We start from the raw sequence: 22,546 nt of genomic DNA, 5'->3' as shown, positions 1-22,546 counted from the left end.
CCCAAATGATTTTCATGCTTTTCCGTGCTTTTAGAATATATCAAAACATTATCGATAAACACAACAACAAATTCATCCAGATACGGTTTGAAAATCCTATTCATTAGGTTCATGAATGTTGCAGGTGCATTTGTTACCCCAAAAGGCATTAACAAAAACTTATAGTGTCCATATCTAGTTCGAAGGGCAGTTTTCTCTATTTCTTCTGCTTTAACCTTCAACTAGTGATAATCGGATCTAAGGTCAATCTTAGAAAAGATTTGGGCTCTCTAAAGTTGGTCAAACAAATCATCTATTCGGGGCAGTGGATATTTGTTTTTCACAGTCACTTTATTCAATTCTCGGTAATCTATGCACAATCTCAAGGTTCCAACTTTCTTCTTAACAAACAAAACTGAAGCATTCCAAAGTGAAGTGCTCGGTCGGATAAACTTCTTATCTAAAAATTCTTGAAGTTGGACTTTCAACTCTTTCAGTTCAGAAGTTGGCATTCTGTATGGGGTTTTGGAAATAGGTTGTGTTCCAGGTAGTACCTCAATGGTAAACTCAATTTCTCTATCAATCAAATCACCGGGTAGTTCATTTGGAAACACATCGGGAAATTTATTGACCACCGGGATATTCCCTACATTAGTGCTATCTGTAGGCACAGTCAATACACAATACAAATAACCCCGACACCCATTTCTCAACAGTTTATTTGTTTTCATTGTAGAGATGAAATATGGGGAGGAACTATCTCATTCTCAGTAAACACAAATTCAGGTAAGTAAGTTTAAAATTTACAGGGGATGACGTCATCATATATGTAAATAAGTTTAAAATTTGTATGTATCATATAAGTCTACACAACTAAATGAACGTTGTATCTTTGTTAATTGCTTCCGCTAGCCCCTTATTTTTGTTTAATCTATTCACAGGCCTTCGGTAATCCCAAAATTACTAGCCGATCACGGTGCTAAACCTGTAGGGGCGGGTTTGGGTCGTGACAACGGTGGCTAACTTGCCCTAACTCTCAACTGTTAAATCTACATAGATCGACTGAATGCTATTATGTCAGTACTAACCAAATCCTGTTTTCCCTAGATACGTCATGATCTAGTCGGCCCCCTTACCTCGATTGGGTCATATTTGGTTTTGTGCTTATATCGTATTTTGGCTGGACTTGGATTTCCTTCCCCCACAATAGAATTAATAAAGAAAAAAATTTAACTACTCTCATATACAATAATAAAGCTATTAAAATATTAATTAAAATATATTTCTAATATCATTAAAATTGTTAATCAACTTAATAATTTATTAATAAAATTAATCATTTGTTATGCAATCAAAAATTTAAAAAATCGAGATATAATTTTTAAAATCATAAAAATTAATTTATATTTTAAATAAATCTTAAAAAATATATTTATAATTTACCCTACTTTAAAAGTGCTTCATAATTTTCCATGAATCGATGATGAATTCCACTTAGTTTCCACCGATGACACCATACCACATGATGAACAATGGCACTAAATTTATGTGGATTTAGATAGTGGGGTTTCGTAGTAGTGACAGAATTTATTGATTTTAGATCATATCATCCTATATTAATCTCTTAAGTGCGATTTTAAATAATGGGGAGACTAACTTGTTTGGTGCTATTAAAAAAATAATAGAGAGAGAGATTTCCGTAGTCTTTGCTTCATCAATTTAGGTAGAACTTTAAAAAAGAGAAAGAAAAATATGTATGAAATATAATTATATTTTATTAATATTTTACGTTATATTTATTTGTTTTTTAAAATTTTTATCTAAATTTATGAACCAAATACAATTTTGAAACCAATTTCTTTGTCAATGGTCAACTTTCTTGGCATGCTCAAGATATTATGTGTGTTTATTAAAAAAATATTAGATAATGTTTGAATGGTCGAAATGATTTTAACTAAAAATATTATCAATTTAAAAGTGTTTATTATAACATATTAATTCGAAGGGTTTTTTTCTCAAATGGTGCGTTGGGATCTATTTGGGATGAGATGATTTTAGTTAAAAAAGACTTTTAAAAGGAATAAAAAAATTCTTTCACATTCTTTTTATTTTTTTATATATTTTTCACAAAAAATTATAAAATCATTCCTAAATACTTTAATTTTTTTCATCTGATATTTTAAGTGGTGTTAAAAAAATCTGAAAACTAAAATCTAAAAATTAAGTAGTGAAAGACGATCTGAATTTCAAAATTATATGTAAGTTATGACATTTATGAATTTCATTATCAAGTATCCTATAATTCTATGAGAATCATTAAAAAAAAAAAATTATAACTAAACACCTTAAAGAAACCCAACTCGAAATAACTGTTCTCTTCTATTATATTTACATTTATATATTATATAAATATTAATATGATATGATATAAAATACGATTTCTTCGCCTTTCTCTCTCTCACTAATTTAACAAACTTAACAAACTTTCTACTAGGGGTGGACGCGGGTCAGTTGCGGCCATGAAACTTCCAATCCGCCATCCGTCCGTCAGACTGGCAGATTAGAGAAAATCAATCCACATCCGTCTGCCAATTCGACGGATGTAGATTGAGCAGATTGGCGGATTGATACGAATCGGTTTGACGGTTTAAAATTTTATAAATTTTTAACATAATTCAACTTGTGCACTTTCTCCACAAAAAAAAAAAATTACAATCAATGACTTAACAGAGTATTACAATCACTACATGCCTCATTCAAAGAAAGAAAGTTTGAAACTTTATCCACATATTACAATCATAGACTGCGTCATCCATATAAAGTATTATAATCTGTGGTTCTTAAAATATAAAAACAATTCAAACCACCAAAACTATGAACAAAGCAATAGTAGAAATTGTATGCCTCTGTATTGTTGCATCTATTGTTAGATAATGTCTCAATGGGACCACATAATTAAATGTGGTGTTATCATTTATAAAAAGCCTACAATTTAAGTGATTCAATTTAGTTAATAGGCTTAAGGGTATATGTGTTATGGACCTAATGTGTAGATACTAGTTGTATAATTTCTATTTCTATGAGGGGCAGAAATAGAAATTAAAACATATTGGTTAAAATTGGTTTTCATTACCTTTCAGTTTTAAAACCAATAATGGTTAATTTATTGGTTTTCATTACCTTTCAGTTTTAAAACCAATAATGGTTAATTTATTGGTTTTCATTATCTTTCAGTTATGAAAACCAATTACAACCTTTAAAAGATTATGGTCCCTATTCCTTCCTAAGGTGAAAAATAAGAACACTGTTTTGTTTTTCTAAATCCTCTCAAGGAGAAACATAAGGCACCAAAGGGGAAAGGATTAGTAGGCAATAACATAGTCAATATCAAGGTTTTATTGACAATCAGACGCTTCCGTTTAACCGTTCATCGATGGATTCAGGTATGTCATTTTGTCTTGATTTCTTGATAATACACATGGTAAATGATCCAAAGTGTAAGGTTTATGTTCTGAAATTTATGTTTACAAGTGGTATCAGAGCGGTTATATCATATGTATTATCAGAATAGATATGCTTTTATTCATCCAATTTAGTTTCTTGGAATCAGATTCTGTTTTTGTATTTCTGTTTTTCCCTCTGCTGCAAATTCTGTTTTGTTTTCTGGAAATGGAACATAATTCGGATGGGCGGTTCATTTTTCAAATGGTGAACATCATGTATTTATATATATATGTATATAATTGGGATTGCTGCAGATTATATAACATATACGGGGTAACAAATTTAGAAATTTTTAAATTTAATGTAATTTCATACAACGTCTACGGAAATTTAATTTTCTAATGTTCTAAATATAAGTCAATTTAAACAAGATGTCACAAAAGTGATCTCTCTTGTCTAGATTGTTTTATATGGAATGTTTTGAAATTCATGTCTGTGTATCTCATGCGGGTATTTATCGGTCCAAAGACATGATTAAGACTTGGCAGAATTACACACACATTTTGTGGTGATAAACATGTGCCAATTGTCAAGGAAACCTAATGTGAATAATAAATCCATCAAAAGATAGATTTGTTATTTGACATAACTTATTGTCAATGTTTGATCATTACAACAAGAATACCACTTACAGTTAATATCACTACCCAAAGGCTTGGTATTAATGTTGTGGTAGGTATCTTGAGATGTTGTCATTAAATTAATTTATTTAGAGATTATCTGTTTGGTAACTTAATGTGAGTATAATTGTTTATTCCTTTTATTTTCTTTTCGATTCAGCTTTAATGTCGACTACTTCAATCTCTGCCAACATGAACAATGTTCCAATGTTAAATGGAACAAACTTTAAGGACTGGAAAGAGAACATATTGATTGTTCTCGGCTGCATGGACATAGACTTGGCATTAAGGATGCCAAAACCGAATGCTCTCACTACACAAAGTACTCCTGAGGAAACTGTGTACTTTGAAAAGTGGGATCGTTCTAACAGGCTAAGTCTTATGATCGTGAAGCGTGGGATTCCAGAAGTTTTTCGGGGTGCAATAACAGAGGATGTTACCGTTGCTGGTGAATTTCTTTTAGAAATTCAAAAGCGTTTTGCTAAAAACGATAAGGCTGAAACAAGCACGCTTTTAGCAAGTTTGATTTCAATAAAGTATAAAGGCAAGGGTAATGTTCGCGAGTACATCATGGAAATGTCTCATCTTGCTTCAAAACTTAAGGCACTAAAGCTCGACCTATCTGATGATTTGCTCGTGCATTTAGTTCTCATCTCTCTTCTTGCACAATTTAACCAATTTAAGGTCAGTTATAACTGCCAGAAGGAGAAATGGACTCTCAATGAGCTCATTTCATTTTGTGTGCAAGAGGAAGAGAGATTGAAGCAAGAAAGGACTGAAAGTGCTCATCTAGCAAGCACCTCCAAGCATACGGGCAAAAGAACGCATAAGGGAAAGGAAGTTGCTATTCCGCAGGGTCCGAAACCAAAGAAACAGAAAACGCAGGATGGTTGTTTCTTTTGTGGCAAGCCCGGACACAGAAAGAAGGATTGTGCCAAATACGTCGCTTGGCGTATAAAGAAAGGTCCATTTCATGTTTTGGTCTGTTCTGAAATAAATTTAGCTTCAGTACCAAGAAACACTTGGTGGGTAGATTCTGGTGCTACTACTCACATATGTGTTTCTATGCAGGGTTGCCTGAACTACCGAAAGCCAACTGATGCTGAAAGATACATCTTTGTGGGTGATGGCAAGTCAATAGAAGTGCAGGCAATAGCGCACTTTAGATTATTACTGAAAACTGGTTATTATTTGGATTTATTAGACACTTTTGTTGTACCGTCCTTTAGACGGAATTTAATTTCTGTTTCTGTATTGGACAAATTGGGATATTATTGTTCTTTTGGAAATATGAAGTTTAGTATGTCTATTAATTCCAATGTTATTGGTACTGGTTTACTTAATGTGTTTGATAATCTATATTTGCTTGAAACTATTGCATCTTATAATGCAACCTTGCACGTGGAATCACGAGGTACAAAGCGTAAATTAACTAAGGAAAATTCAGCCTCATTATGGCACAAACGCCTAGGTCACATCTCTAAATCTAGAGTTGAGCGCCTTGTGTCTGATGGAATTTTGGACTCTCTTGATTTTTCAGATTTTGATGTCTGTGTTGAGTGTATCAAGGGAAAACAGACCAAAATAAAGAAATATGGTGCCCATAGGACTACAGATGTCTTAGAACTAATTCATACGGACATTTGTGGCCCATTCCCTATGGCGTCTTGGAATGGTCAACAATATTTTATCACATTCATAGACGATTATTCCAGATATGGGTATCTATTTCTTATCCATGAGAAATCACAGTCTTTGGACGACTTCAAAAGATTTAAGGCCGAAGTTGAGTTACAACTCAACAAACGGATTAAAAGTGTCATGTTTGACCGTGGTGGTGAATACTATGGCAGATATGATGGATCAGGTGAACAACGTCCAGGACCGTTTGCAAAATACCTGGAGGAATGTGGAATCGTCCCACAATACACCATGCCAGGATCACCTAGCATGAATGGTGTATCTGAGAGACGAAACCGGACTCTTAAGGATATGGTAAGAAGTATGATCAGTCATTCTACTTTACCAGAGTCCCTCTGGGGTGAGGCTCTAAAGACAGCAACTTATATCTTAAATCGGGTGCCAACTAAAGCAGCTGCAAAAACACCTTATGAGCTTTGGGTTGGGTGAAAGCCTAGTCTAAAACATTTACATGTGTGGGGGTGTCCTGCTGAGGCGAGGCCTTATAAACCTCATGAACGAAAATTGGACTCTAAAACCATTAGCAGCTACTTTATTGGCAATGCCGAACGATCACGGGGTTACAAGTTTTATGATCCCACAAATAGGTCAATATTTGAGACGGGAATTGCAACATTTTTTGAGGATGTTGAGTTTGGGGGGAGAAATCCAGTTAGAGACATTGTCTTTGAGGAGGAAGCAGGAGTAATCCCACTTCCTACTACTACTTTTGACCAATCACAGGTTCCTATACCTGTCATTGCTCGAGAAGTAATTTCGAATCCTCAACCAGACAATGTTGTTCAAGATAATATAGTTCAAACCCCCATTCAAGATGAGGTAATTGTTCCTAAGGAACAAACTCTATAACCTCAACCTCAAGAATCTGTGCCATTAAGGCGATCCACTAGAGAAAGGAGATTTGCATTTTCAGATGATTATATTGTATATCTCCAGGAACATGAGGTAGAAAATGGAATGTCGAAAGATGATCCAATCAACTTTCGTCAAGCCATGGAAAGTTCCAACTCTCATAAGTGGATAGAAGCCATGAATGAAGAATATAAGTCTATGCAAGACAATAAAGTTTGGGAACTTGTCTCATTACCAGTTGGTGCGAAGCCTGTAGGTTGTAAATGGATATTTAAAACCAAAAGGGATTCAAATGGTAATGTGGAGAGGTATAAGGCACGTCTTGTAGCCAAAGGCTTTACTCAAAAAGAAGGAATTGACTTTAAAGAAACTTTCTCTCCAGTTTCTTCGAAAGGTTCTTTTAGGACAATTATGGCGCTTGTTGCATATTTTGATCTTGAGTTGCATCAGATGGATGTCAAAACAGCTTTTCTTAATGGTGACATTAAAGAAACAATTTATATGGTGCAGCCAGAAAATTTTGTGTCAGGAGACCCAAAGAATATGGTTTGCAAATTGACTAAATCCATCTATGGACTCAAACAAGCTTGTCGTCAGTGGTACTTCAAATTTCATCAAGTTCTCACTTCGTATGGTTTTGAAACTAACGTTGTTGATGAATGTGTGTATCACAAGTTCAGTGGGAGTAAACACATATTTTTGGTTTTATATGTTGACAACATATTGCTTGCCACAAACGATATAAACTTATTGCATGACACCAAGAGATTTCTATCTAAGTATTTTGAAATGAAAGATCTTGGTGATGCTTCCTTTGTATTAGGAATCGAAATACTCCAAATTGTAAATCAGGTGAAACCCCGGTTGCTAAGGGAGACAAGTTTAGTCTCAGCCAATGCCCGAAGAACAGTCTTGAAATTCAAGAAATGCAGAAGATTCCTTATGCCTCAGCTGTAGGGAGTCTAATGTATGCTCAAGTATGTACGCGTCCGGATATTGCGTTTATAGTTGGCATGTTAGGCAGATATTTAAATAATCCTGGCATGGATCATTGGAAAGCAGTCAAGCGTGTTATGCGATATTTACAGAGAACAAAGGAATATATGCCCACATATAGGAGATCGGATAAGTTAGAGGTCATTGGATATTCCGACTCCGATTTTGCTGGATGCCAAGACAGTAGGAAATCCACATCAGGCTATATTTATCTGTTAGCTGGCGGAGCAATTTCTTGGAGGTCTGCAAAGCAGACGCTCATAGCTTCATCCACCATGGCTGCAGAGTTTGTAGCATGTTATGAGGCATCAAACCAAGGGATATGGCTGCGGAATTTTGTCACTGGGTTGCGTATTTTGGAAGGCACTGAAAGACCACTTAAGATATATTGTGACAATAAATCTGCAGTTTTATATTCCAATAACAACAGGAGCTCGACAAAATCAAAGCATATTGATATCAAGTTCCTAGTTGTAAAAGAAAGAGTGCAGAGTGGACAGATTTCCATAGAGCACATTGGGACAAACTCCATGATAGCGGATCCACTTACGAAGAAACTACCACCCAAGGTCTTTCATGAGCACACTACTCATATGGGTGTTGTTCTATTTGAGAACATTCTGGTTTAGTGGGAGTTTGTATTTATATTACTGCTTTATGTCAGCCTTGAGTTTTATTTATGTAATTAGATTAATTTCTGCAGAAATGAAATATTCAGTTTATTACGCTCTGTTACGTATTGTGAAGTATTGATTTCAATAAAGTTAAGTAGGACCAGTTGGACATAGGCATGTATGGATCACATCACATGTAATTTCCATGCTACGCATCCATGATTGATCTATGTCATTTAGCTATATTTGTATACGTGACCATTGGTGGGTCGAGTTACGATTGATGTAACGAAGACCGCTTTGATCCTATATTAATATAGTTAATGGACAAGATTGTTTGGATACCCTCAAGTTATGATAACAAATTTCTGAGCTCACTAAAGTTAAGCACATTTTTCAGGATACATATGTGGTCCAGTGGGAGATTGTTAGATAATGTCTCAATGGGACCACATAATTAAATGTGGTGTTATCATTTATAAAAAGCCTACAATTTAAGTGATTCAATTTAGTTAATAGGCTTAAGGGTATATGTGTTATGGACCTAATGTGTAGATACTAGTTGTATAATTTCTATTTCTATGAGGGGCAGAAATAGAAATTAAAACATATTGGTTAAAATTGGTTTTCATTACCTTTCAGTTTTAAAACCAATAATGGTTAATTTATTGGTTTTCATTATCTTTCAGTTATGAAAACCAATTACAACCTTTAAAAGGTTATGGTCCCTATTCCTTCCTAAGGTGAAAAATAAGAACACTGTTTTGTTTTTCTAAATCCTCTCAAGGAGAAACATAAGGCACCAAAGGGGAAAGGATTAGAAGGCAATAACATAGTCAATATCAAGGTTTTATTGACAATCAGACGCTTCCGTTTAACCGTTCATCGATGGATTCAGGTATGTCATTTTGTCTTGATTTCTTGATAATACACATGGTAAATGATCCAAAGTGTAAGGTTTATGTTCTGAAATTTATGTTTACATCTATATCTATTTTTGAAAACAAAAACCAACCAACATAAATAATCTTTGTATTTATTATTTTTAGAGTTAGATTTAAAAACTAAAATATATATATATATAAATAATACATTTATTTTTTTCAATTCAAAAAATATATTTCAGTTGAAAACTCTTTTTCAACATAATATATTCAACAGAATATGTAAACTTTTTTTCAATTGAAAACACAAGTATAATATATACACAAATTGAAAATACAAAATCTTACAAATTATTAGGGGTGCTCGGCGGTTTGGCAGTTCAGTTGCGGCCAAATGAATCTCAAATCCGTCATCCGTCCAAAACTAGGCGGATTGGAAAAAATCAATCTACAACAGTCTGCTCGTCATCATGCATACGTTCAAAATGCGACGGATCGGTTTGATTTAGTCGGTTTGGACGGATCGATATATCCGCTACTCACCCTTACTTTCTACAGGCCCACGTCAAGTCAACCTTTCAACCCACGGCAATAGCCAGAACCAGAATCCGTGTGCTGTCAACATTAGTGGGAATTGAAAATAACAATTGCATATTAGTGAAAAACTTTGTAACATTAATAAATAAATCTATTAATTTTTTCATCAAATTGAGACTATTTTATGAAATTTCTACTTAAATAATATTTTCTCATTGTAAAATTAAATTCTTAAAATTATATAAAATTGTCATCTTATTATTCAAATTTATTCTCATACATAGACTCCATGCTATATAAATTTTATCTCGTTCACATAACTCTCATTCAAGATACTGAGATTCATAACATTTTTCAATACTTAATTGTGGTTCAGATTCTAGTGCTCAACTGCTAGAATATGGCTGAGACAGTTCTCCTTTGGGAATGTGGGGTGGGGCAATCTTTTGTGACATTGAGTATGGCTGCTCGAGGGGCTTTTGTCTTCTCATGGAACCCAAGGTCAGCAAACACAATGGCACTCTGGGTGCCCATGCTTCCCTCCCGAGGTTGTTAAAATCGAGATTCCAGGTAAGATGGTTGGGAGGGATTAATGGATCGGATCGAAGAATCGGATCGAGAATCGTAAGATCTTACTTTTAATGCAAAATAAAATGAAAAATTATCGATAATGATAAACTTTGTTACATAATTTTAAAAAGATCAAAGAAAATTGAAAATTTTAATATAATGTATCTATGTTAACATAAATTAGAGAAGACATTTGAAAAATGAGTTTATAGTCAAATTAGATATGCACATATATATAAGAAATAAATAGTAACAAAAAAATTGGTAGGATTGGGATCGAAGTAGAATGGGAATCGTATGTGATTTCTACATCATTTTATGACTAGGATTGTAGTGACTTTAAAATCCTACTAAATTTAAGATTCTAGTGTGATCCGAATCGTTTGGCCCGATTGAGATCGTAGAATCCGGATCGGAATTTCGATAATCATATTCCCTCCATGATCAGCTGCATCTTCTCTAGCAATTTTGTTTGGGGAATGTTAGTTTTGTTCTTGTAATTTCTCTGCTGCCAAAAAAAAAAAACTTGTTAAGAGTTAAATTTCCATCACACAAAAATTCAAAGTTGATGGGAATTTCTACTCATAACAGCCATAGGGTCACTAGATTTTAAGCTGTGTTGGGATAAAAAAAAAACACTTCATGAAACAAAAAGAAAGAAAAAAGGAAACTTTTCGGTACTAAAATATCTAGTCCTTAAAAAGTGATTTTATTCATAAATTTTTATCTTTAAAATCTAAATTTATTGTAGTATCTATATATAGATAATTGTAATTTATGTTGTAATTACTGATTAATTGTACTCATTATATTCCGTTTGTAGTCCAAAAACTCACTATATATATGTGTGTGTATCACTATATATATAAATACATGCCTACCTAGCTCATCAGCTCCATCCCCAATCATATTTTATTTTGACACCAAATGGAGCAAACAAACACTTTTCTCAGTTGGCTACTAAACACGTGTATACTTTGTTTCATTTTCTTTTTCATGAACTCTCTTGGATTGATTGCCACTCCCTTGGGCACCCCTAGTTTCATCCCCACAAATGAGAAAGACCATCAGGCCCTGCTTGCAATCAAGAATCTTATACCTGTAGATCCTCTTGGTGCCTTAAGCTCATGGAACCACTCTGTCAACTTCTGCCATTGGCAAGGGGTCACATGTAGTCATCAACATCCGCATGTCACTGTCCTAAACCTGTCATCTCTAGGATTGGCGGGTTCTGTATCGCTTCACATTGGAACCTCACCTCCCTTCGGAGTATTGATCTCCATAACAACAATTTTCATAGCAACGTCCCCCCAGAAATTGGCAAGTTGTTTCGTTTGCAATATCTTGGGCTGTTTAATAACTCTTTCCAAGGTGAATTTCCCACAAATTTGACTCATTGCTCAAACACGAGAGTCATCAATATGATTAATAACTATCTTGAGGGTAAAATTCCTATGGAGTTGGGTTCTTTGCCTAATCTCTTGGAATTGAATTTTGCTAAAAATTATCTCTTTGGAACTATCCCACTTTCACTTGGAAACCTTTCAACTCTTCATAAACTTTCTCTATCGCACAATAATCTAGTGGGAAACATTCCCTCCCAACTTGCTCAACTTTCAAACTTGGAGCATCTTTCCTTGTCTTTTAACAATTTGTCTGGTATGGTTCCTACTTTGCTTTATAGGATATCATCCATCACTTTCATTACTGTATCTCGCAACCCATTGCAAGGAAGGGTTCCCCCCGGTTTGGGTTTGACCCTTCCAAAACTGCAAGGGTTTTATGTTGCTAGCAACCAATCCTATGGGCCTATTTCCTCCTCACTAGCTAATGCTTCAGGACTCTTTCAAATTGACATTAGCACGAATTCTTTTACCCGGCCCCTACCAATGAATTTGGGAAACCTTCATAAGCTGCAAAGGTTAATTTGTTTCAGCAATAACCTAGGAGAAGGAGAAAGCAGGGGCGATGAATTGACGACTTTTATCACTTCTTTATCCAAGTGCTCCAATCTAGAAGTGTTGAATTTGGCTTCAAATAGTTTCAAAGGTTTCTTGCCCCGTTCCATTCCATTTGAAATCTCTCCACCAACATCACATGGTTCACTATAGACGACAACTATTTAACTGGAAGCATACCTCTTGGGATTGGAAACCTTGTAAATTTGCTTACGTTCATGCTTCAGAACAACCTCCTCGTCGGCAGTTTTCCCAATTCCATTGGAAAACTCTCCAATTTAGGAAAATTATTGCTTGGTATGAATAACATCTCTGGAGAGATTCATTCCTCTATTGGAAACCTTACTCAGCTTTCTATTCTTTCCTCACAAGATAATATGGTAGGGGGAAGTATACCTATTTCTTTGGGCAATTGTTCCAATCTACTTGGAATTAACCTTGGATCCAATCACCTCACTAGAACTATACCTCAACAAATTTTTGGTATTTCTTCCCTCATTATTATCTTCTTAAATCAAAATTACTTAACAGGTCTGCTACCACTAGAAGTGGATAACTTGAGAAATCTGGGAAAACTAAATGTATCAGAAAACAAACTATCTGGAGAAATCCCTGTCACTCTTGGTAGTTGTCAAGTTTTAGAATTCCTCTACATGAAGGGTAACCATTTCGAAAGTACTATTCCGACATCCTTCAAACAACTAAAAGGTCTTCAGATCCTAGATGTTTCTCACAATAACTTGTCTGGACAAATTCCAAGGTTCCTAGCTGAATTACCTTTCCTTCAAAATCTCAATCTTTCTTTCGATATGTTTGATAGTGAAGTTCCAAATGGAGGAGTTTTCAAAAATATTAGTGCCTTCTCAATTGTTGGAAATAACAACCTTTGTGGAGGAATTAAAGCATTGCAATTGCCAGCATGTCCAACAAAAGTCTTAAAGGAAAGGAAACGAACATTTACCCCTGGATTAATAGCTCTAGTAGCCACTCTCGGTGTTGTTTTATTATTAGTGTGCTTTTTAGCTATTCTTTATCGAACAAAAATGTCCAGACAACAAGCCTCTTCAACTTTGGCCTTCCAAAATCAATTTTTACAACTCTCTTATAGAGAACTTTTTCAAGCAACCCATGGGTTCTCCGCAGCCAACTTAATAGGCAAGGGAGGATATGGTTCTGTTTATAAAGGTTTTCTCAACTCTAGTGAACAAATTGTCACTGTGAAGGTACTCAACCTTCATGAGCATGGAGCAAACAAGAGTTTCTTAGCTGAATGTGAAGCACTGAAGAACATTCGCCACCGAAATCTTGTCAAGATAATCACATCTTGCTCAACCATTGATTTTAGAGGCAATGATTTTAAGGCATTGGTCTTCGAGTTCATGGAAAATGGGAGTTTAGAGAGCTGGTTACACTCAAGTCTTTTAAAACAACAGGAACCTAAGAAATTGAACTTTGTTCAAAGGCTAAACATTGCCATTGATGTGGCCTCTGCTATGGATTATCTTCACAACCATTGTGAAATGACTTTCATTCATTGTGATTTGAAGTCAAGTAATATTCTTATTGATGGTGATTTGTGCGCCCATGTTAGTGATTTTGGCTTGGCCAAGATTTTTTTTAGCAACCACCAGAATATCTAATTATCAACAATCAAGTTCAATTGGGATCAGAGGAACAATTGGCTATGTTGCCCAGGTAATTGTTTATATTTATTGTTCTTTGCATTGAAATTGGTCAACAAATGTTATTTAGTTTATTTATTAATGTTCCTTTGTGGCAAACTAGAAACCAAGTACGAGTTTACATAGAAATCTAGTCACATATCAGTGACGATATAGATGATTCCCCTTCGCTTTACCATGTTGTGTGTTTTGCTACCACAGCAAACTAAATCAACACTTGTCATATACTTGTGCCATCCCAACATATACAATTGACTAGTTCAAATATCAAACCAAAATTAAAAAAATTGGGCACTTCTTTCATTGTTTCATATTGCAGGTATGGTATACGTGGAGAGGTATCCACACAAGGTGATATGTATAGCTATGGAGTGTTACTACTAGAAATGTTCACAGGAAAAAGACCAACTAATAACATTTTTACGAGTAATGTAAATCTCCATAGCTACATAAAAATGTGTCATCCGGAGCAAGTAATGCAAACCGTTGATCCCCATATCATATTGGAAACGGAAGAGGAGCCAAGTAGGAGCAGGCAAAGTAGTACGACCAACATTTCTAAGCTAGAAAATTGCCTTGTACAAGTCCTTCAAATTGGAGTTGCATGTTCTGTTGAACTACCAAGTGAGAGAATGAATGCTAAAGATGTTCTTATGGAATTGCACAAGATTAGAAATGTATTTCTGCGGGGTTAGGGGGGAAAGGGCATCATGACAGAACAAGGAATGATGCTTAACTATAAAGCCCCACATGTGTAGCTTAATTAATTTTGTGTTGTAGAAATCTCCCTCCCCCCTTTGTTTTCTAAATTTATAACTGGTATTGTCACCAACATTCATAACTAGTTATGATTGCTCTATGTTATATATGCCTTCTGCATCTCATTTTTTTCATTTCTATATTTTTGTTTTCTACCCTCACATAGTTCTATTATTAACCCAAAAGAAAAATGGGTATTGTAAGAGCTAAAAGGGCATACACACAGAGAGAGAGAAGAAGAAGAAGGAGGAGGAGAAGAAGAAGAAGAAAAAAAAAATTTGTTTCACTCTCATCAGAAATTATTTCCACCCAGTTCTGGCCTAATGTTGTCATGGTAATAGTGACACAACTAAAACTAAGTCCAATGTATGGTCCTATTATGAGGAAAACAAAAATTTACAAATAGAAAGACCAAGGTCACTGGTGGCATGCAAATTTGGCTTCATTCATCCCTACAACAAGATCTGAGATCGATCTATCTTTAGACATAAATACATAAAAATTGGAACTAAACTAATAGACCACTCAGACGGGATTAGGATTTATTTGGAGTCCTAGCTCAATGTAAACATAATTGTATATCTATTTTTAATTAGTGGGTGGCACACACGATGTGTGTGCAATTTAAATAAGTAGGAATAAAAAAAAATAATAATGAAATTAATATTATAATGTGTACTTAGCTTAAGTGGTATGAGTCCTCGTACTTAAACCCATGGTTATGGGTTCAAGCCTTGTCCATCTCTTTGTTTAACTTTTTTTTAAAAAATAAAAAATATTGTCACATCGCATGGCATGAGGAGAGTAAAGCTGCAGGACACCAAAATTCTTGTCTATACTAATAGTATAGATAGATAGATAGATGATATATTAAATATAGTTTCATTAATTTATTTTATTTCTCTATTTGTGTTTGGTGTTTGTGCAAACAAAAAAAAGGAAATAGCAATTCCGTGGGTATTTTAAAAATTAATTATAAATTAGCGATAATGTATATAAATATTAATAATTAAAACTACAAAAAAAAATTCATGAATTTGTAATAATTTTGTCAAGCAACCACGGTGTGGTAATTTTCCCAAACAAAAAAAATGGAGGTACAAACTAATTCATCAATTTTTTTAAATCAGTTACTTACATGTGTTTAGAATCTACAAGTAAAAAAATTGATAAATTCATTTGTAGCAATAACAAATCTATTCTGCAAAATTACATATTTGATTGATATGAATTTATTAATAATATGATTTTTATTTTTTATTAATCATATAATATCATTTCAAAAACTGACAAGATCAGGTGCTCTAATGTTAATTGATACTGACGTCAAATCTGGATAATTACGTGTAGATCCTAATAAGTAGATTTATTGTCCAATTGATTCTGTGAGAATTAATGACATTTTTCATCAAACACTATTAAAAAAAATGTTACTAATTGTTAATTTTTAGCAGCAGTTTAAAATTGTCACAAAAAATGTCACTAATTTTAAGTTTTAACAACAGTTCAAAAAATCATCACAAAAAAAGTCACTAATTTTTAACTTTCAGTTATAGTTTAAAAATTTTGTCACAGAAAAATGTCACTAATTATAAGTTTTAATAACAATTTATAAAAATCATGACAAAAAAAAGACACTAATTGTCAATTTTTAATAACATATACAAAAAATTATTGATTTTAGTGGATTTTATTTTCAATACGATTTATTGAGAATTAAATTTAACTATTTGAATTTATTGATAATTTACCCGCCAAGTTTCATGGACAACAAGGTAAATATGATATTCGGGTGTCTATTTTTTATAAATATTTCGGTAACGTTTGGTAACGTTTACGTTTTTTGTTTATGTTTATAAAAATTTTATAAATTAGTTTTTGTTTATTTTTAGAAAAACATAAATTATAAACGCGTTTGGTTTGAATAAAATGTTTTAAAAAATTTAACAATATAAACTAAAAAATATATTTGTTCAGGCCTAAAATATTTTATATTTATATTTTTTATTTATGACAATCACACATTATAATTGAAAAAAAATAATTAAAAAAATTAATTGGAAAAAAAATTAATTGAAAAAAAAATAATTGAAAAAAAAAATTAATTGGGAAAAAATATTTGAAAAAAAAGTTAATTGAAAAAAAAATTATTTGAAAAAAAAATTAATTAAAAAAATTATTTGAAAAAAATTAAAAAAAAATTAATTAAAAAAAAATTAAAAACTAAAAACGTAAACTCATTTTTTGAGTCTATGTTTTTTTTTTAAAATTATAAACTGAGATAATTATTTATAAATTTAAAAAATTATCAAACAATCTTTTATGATAATTTTTTAAATTTTTATAAATATAAATTGAAAATGGAATAGGTATTGAGGGTTTATGTTTCATAAACATACCTTCTGTTTGTTTTTTTAGGCCTGTGTCCCTTGTTTCTTCCTCAATTAGGCGGTTCTCTCTCTCTCTACAGTGCTCTGTTCTCTCACATCGAAAGGTATAAATCTGTACCCACCTATATGTATTTTATATATGTATATATATGTACTTGTAATTTATATCTGAGCTCTAAAAGTGAACTTTCATATGTTAATTTTCACGTAAAAAGCTATATAAGTTCCCAGAATCTTGGAGATAATCATTGTCATTCGATAATCCAATATGTAAACAAGCACACATGTATATGTATACACGCATGTGTGTATTTTCTTGTAGATTTGTAAGTTATATATGTGTATATGTATGTATGTGAGACCCTATATTTGATTTTTGTGGTTTGAAGGCATGTTCTTTGATTTGGAGGTTGTTTTAGTTTATAATTTGATCTGTTATGTTCAGGTAGGGGTGTATTGGCAATATAATTTTGTTATTCTAATAATAAATGTTTTAAAACACCCCCAAATTGACATATTTAACCATGATTAAGATTTACATTTTTTAACCCTAGTTTCTGCACTTGGGTACACTATTTCAATCTCTTGAAACAATTGATGTTGTAGTTGTTTACTAACATGTGTAGGAAAAATATTTATACCGTTAATAATTACATTTGACAAAGGATTGTTTAGAAAAGAAATAAAAAATTTCAGCAGTTGAGCTGTCAATTTGGGAAAATATATAAACATCACATATATGGGTTGAAAATAATGAATGAAACCTTGGTAATGGACGAGGGAACCAAAAGTGAGGATGAAACCAGTTAATGGTATTGTCTTTTTCTTATGAAAATAGGCTTATCCTAAAGAATTCCCTAAAAAGCTAACTAAAGATCTATATAAAAAATGAGCAGAATAAGATATTAAGGAATTAGTCTTCTCTCTGTCCTCCTCCAATGCGCAGACTCTCAAACTTGCAGAATTCAATCTCTCAAGCTGAGTATTCCCTTTCTTTGGTTCATGCACCCTACGTGATCATCTACTTTCTTCCAATGGAGAAGGGACAGACCTTTCCTGTCTAGTCGAATAAGTCAAAGTGATTTTCTTGGGGAAATTGCAAAAAAAAAAACATAGGATTTGACCCTAGTAACAAAATAAACTGAGTTTTTAATTCTACCAATTCAAATCCTTTTTTGATTTGTTTTCAATCTAAACAATTTGTCTTTTTTCGTTAAGTAAACTGACCAAAAAAATATATATTTTAATCATTAAACTCAACGAAAAATGATATTTTAGACATTTTGTGTACACTTACATTGAGTTTGATGTCTAAAATATCCTTTTTCGGTCAGTTTTACTTAACGAAAATTGACTGATGGTTTAGATTGAAAACAAATCAAAAGATTGGGGTTTAATTGGACAAAATTAAAAACTTAGGTTTTTATTTTGTTACAAGGGTCAAACTTTGGGTTTCTTTTTGTCATTTCCCCATCTTTCTTTCTTCATTTTCATTTCTATGAGTTGATTATAGAAATCATTAGATATTCCCACTTCAACGTGCTGTTCTTTACAATTTGGGGTTAATGATGTATCGGTGAGTGATCATGTATTATAATAAAGGACGATTTGTTAAGCAGATTTAGGCCGCGAAGAATTTAAATTGGAATTGAATGTGTAATCTGCTGATTTATTGTTATTCTGTTTCCTTTTGCACATCATCCTATGATTTATGAACAAGGGGACAATAGTATTCAATGCTTATGCAATAATTCAATATCATTTTGGCTTCAATTAGGTCGCTTTTGAGCATGGACCATAGTTTTTAATGTTTTTGATGTGAAGGTTTTGCAAACTACATCAAGCTGACTGAGGAAAATGGTTTCCAGTTTAATCAATGCCAATCCCATTGTCTATGAAAAAAAGGAGCGTCGAACTAGAACTGCACCGGATGATGTCGACGAGTATGCTGTGGAGCCCATTGACCAACTAGAAATTTTTGATATCCTTTGAGTTTGATTATTACATTTGATGCTCTGTCATGTCCACTGTGTTTTGTCAGTTATATATCTCATAAATCGTAGGTTTATTTGCAAATCTTGGTGTTGAAATTAAAATTCACATTTATGTAAGTGTATTAGAAAGGAATATGTAGTTTAGATATGTTGATCAAATCAAACTACATGGGTTGAAGTTCCTATTCAGCGAAGTTTTGCTGCTTGTCCATATCTCTTGCCCTAAGAGGCATAACAAAGGGAGCAGAAGCAATTGTAAGGAAGCACGTGCTGTTATGTGGTTCAAAACTTTTATGAGTACATAAAACTTCTGTAGAAACTTTTGAATATTAATATTATGTTATAGAAATTATCTTGAAATGCATCTTAAATTTGATATAAAATTGAATAAATGTGTGGTGACTATTTCACTGCAACTAACATTTGCAATCAATATGCATTACATTTGATTGTGTCTATATACAAAAAGTAAAAGAATGACAATTCTTTTTCTGTTAAGGAATTGAAGATTTTGTCAAAGTGGAGGAGGAAAGTACAAAAGGAAAATATATTACAATGTTCACTGGGTGAAAGAAGGGCTCTTTAACAAAGAAAAAAACAAGCACAAGAAAATAAAAGCTATACATTTGTCAAAGAATTAATGGAGAATTTCTATGGAAGATGCTACTCTCCTTGGAAGCAAAACTATCATGTTCTTCTCATCAAACAAGTGTATCTTTCGTTGGAAGCAAAACTATATTTTTTATGGCATCTAGTTATTCTTGCTCTTCATATCGTTTTATTTTGAACTTTTTTATTGAATAAAATTAGATACTAATTCTTAACATCCAGGTATGACAGATATAGTTTCATAGCAAATTATACAAGGGAGCTAAGTAGTTTTGGAAACTCTGTACTTCTCTTAACATTCTTACATCATCTTAGAGACATAAAAGATCCTGAGCATCCCTATTCCTTGGAAGAGCTGAAAGTTATATCAGAAGATGCAATTGAAGTAGATGACAAGCGTAACTGTGTGAGGTAGAGACAAATCCTCCTGTATTGGTGAAATTTTCAGTTCTTATACTGGTCTCATTCTCTAGTCATCTAAATTAAATATGGTTTTTTTTATTCAGGGTAACATTCACTCCAACAGTTGAACATTGCAGTATGGCAACGGTGATTGGCCTTTGCTTGCGAGTGAAACTCATGCGCAGCCTGCCTATGCAGTATAAGGTATGATCTTTTGATTTGTCATGGTATCTCTTTGTTTACAAATTACATATTTCTGTATGAGTCCCAGCATAGAGCATTGGGAGTTGATATATTTATGGTTTGTTTCGTTAATGTTTGTAGTGGATCCTATTGTGGATAAAATAGCATATCTTCAATAGTTTCTTTAGGCAGGTCTGATGTCAAAAATGGATACAGATTTAAGCCAAACTAGAAATTAAGAAATTGTAGCTACCTCAAATTTGAATGCGACCATAAAGCATATCTAGGTTAATAATTCTAAACCATGGTTCTGAGAATTTCCCTGTTATATTGATAATATTAAGGAATGGTCTTCACTATAACAATGGTTCTGAACTTCTACTGATCTCAGCAAGGTTGGTGTCCTTTTGAGATGAGTAATATCGATATAATGGAGAAGTTTCGGAAATGTTACTTTTAAACATGATTGCTGAATCCACTTTGAAGTTCTTTTTTTGTGAAGTATTGGCTTTTTCTCCCCCAGATGTCAAGCTAATAATTGGTTTTAAAAACTGTTTTCTGTTTATAATTGGTTGTATATCATTAATTACATTTATAATCTGGTCACACATTTTTCTTTGATTTAATCTGGAAGCACTCTTCTTCTTGAGGGGGGCTGAATTAAATTTGGTATACTTGTGCTTCACTTCAATTGAAATATCCAACAATTGCTGGTTTTGATTTAATTTTGTTGTCTCTCTTTCTTGACATTTCTTGTTATTGTTACAGGTGGATATCAGGGTAGCGCCTGGAACTCATGCGACTGAAGCTGCAGGTTTCTCTCTCTCTCTCTCTCTCTCTCTCTCTCTCTCTCTCTCATGCATATGTGATATTCCTGTCACACTTCTGAGTTATGCATCCCTTTGGTATGACAAGCACCTCATGCCCACTTCTGATCCTGTGAGCTCACCAGGTCGAGTTTGTTTTGAGTTTGCCCCAGACATCTGTTCAGGTCTCCTTGGTGGAACACCACCAACTTATCATCAGCATGTAGAACAAGTAAACTAAACATATAAAGTCAGTCTCAACTTCAATCTTTAGAGACTATACAGTCCATCATTAGCCAAATATAAACTTTCTTTGAGCTTCAAATTTCAAAGACCTAGTAGTCAGTCTCCTGATAGTGTTTCCTGAATTTACTCATACAAGAGAAACACATTAACTCAACATAATTAAGGCAATGTGATTTGAGTTGGTGATTATCAATTTAGAACACACACAATCACTTTCTGATCCTAAATCTTACAAAAAAAGATTGTGACGTTTGTTATGATTCTATCTGTTGACAGTAAATAAACAGCTGAATGACAAAGAACGCGTGGCGGCCGCATTGGAAAATCCCAACCTCGTAGATATGGTTGATGAATGCTTGGCTCCAACTTTTGCTTGATGCTTGAAAGAGAACCATCAATATAGGCGCTGTTCAGTGAAATATGAGGCTTTTCTAAGATCATATCTTGTTTTTATTTCCAATACACACCTTTTTTCCCTTATTCAATTGTTGTTTACTTTGTTTTTTCATGCAAGTTTGCTGATATTTTATTGGTGTGAGAAATGATAGTCATTTGTTAGTAAGTAGTTGATCCTTGTAATAATAGTCATTTGTTGATAAGTTGATACATTTGGAATTCATAATTTTAAAAAATTTCATATAAAGATGATTCGATTCCATTTACACTTTTGGTTAACTTTACAACTTTTCCAGTGTTGCATATTTTTTTAAAATTTTGCCTTAACTGTTGTAATCAATTCCAATACTTGCTAGCTCTAGCTGAGAGAGTTGTCTTCCAAAACCAGCACAGCATATCCATCCAATAGATTTTCTATAGTTTACTGTTCAAAAATACAGCCAAGGATCATCTATCCCCAACATACACTATAGTTTACTCTTCAAAAATACAGCCAAGGATCATCTATCCCCAAAATACACGGATGTTCTTGCACATCGAGTTTCTCACAAGATCAACAGCTTTGGAGTGTTTTAAGACACACAGATTTAAGACAGTTTCTCACAAGATCAACAGCTTTGAGTGTTTTAAAATAGAGAGACAGAGATTTAAGACAGAATCCTGTGCTCACAAATACACTTTTTTTTGTTTTTTCCTTTTGTTGATTCATATAGCACAAATTCTCATTGGGTTTTTCATTGTCTCTAGACAGTTTTGAGTTTTCACATCTATTTTATAATTCTTTCTGGGTTGTAGTCCCTGATTCCATAATGGGTGACCATGATCTGAGCATGATTCCACCAACCATCTTGTTCACTTCTCTTT

The 22,546-nt window shown here is 33.2% G+C and overlaps 2 protein-coding genes and 1 long non-coding RNA gene across 4 annotated transcripts; all 3 read left to right on the top strand.

The window, feature by feature from the left end:
- The first annotated feature begins 11,130 nt into the window (after nt 1–11,130).
- LOC145802937 (putative LRR receptor-like serine/threonine-protein kinase At3g47570) lies at nt 11,131–14,796 on the top strand. Its single transcript, XM_082895844.1, has 2 exons — nt 11,131–13,910; nt 14,217–14,796. Exon 1 carries the CDS (start codon nt 12,434–12,436, stop codon nt 13,853–13,855), a length of 1,422 nt encoding a protein of 473 aa, XP_082751970.1. The 5' UTR covers nt 11,131–12,433; the 3' UTR covers nt 13,856–13,910; nt 14,217–14,796.
- A 1,966-nt stretch (nt 14,797–16,762) lies between these two features.
- LOC114273664 (protein AE7-like) lies at nt 16,763–21,948 on the top strand. Of its 2 annotated transcripts, none has more exons than XM_082895847.1 (6): nt 16,763–17,150; nt 18,871–19,029; nt 19,957–20,060; nt 20,156–20,255; nt 21,003–21,048; nt 21,563–21,948. In XM_082895847.1, exons 2-6 carry the CDS (start codon nt 18,904–18,906, stop codon nt 21,661–21,663), a joined length of 477 nt encoding a protein of 158 aa, XP_082751973.1. In that variant the 5' UTR covers nt 16,763–17,150; nt 18,871–18,903; the 3' UTR covers nt 21,664–21,948. The 2 variants fall into 2 exon arrangements, with proteins under 2 accessions (XP_082751973.1, XP_082751974.1); XM_082895848.1 differs by having other exon boundaries at nt 17,079–17,150; nt 18,848–19,029.
- On the top strand, nt 19,164–19,657 carry LOC145802939 (uncharacterized). Its single transcript, XR_014344765.1, has 2 exons — nt 19,164–19,295; nt 19,540–19,657. It is a non-coding gene; the product is annotated as an uncharacterized LOC145802939 (long non-coding RNA).
- Nucleotides 21,949–22,546: the final 598 nt, after the last annotated feature.

The sequence above is a fragment of the Camellia sinensis genome, chromosome 11 (assembly GCF_055761805.1).
Source record: "Camellia sinensis isolate YWXY chromosome 11, ASM5576180v1, whole genome shotgun sequence".
Classification (NCBI taxonomy): Eukaryota; Viridiplantae; Streptophyta; class Magnoliopsida; order Ericales; family Theaceae; genus Camellia; species Camellia sinensis.
The sequence above is the reverse complement of the archived record's forward strand: the minus strand, read 5'-3'. Positions and strand labels throughout refer to the sequence as shown.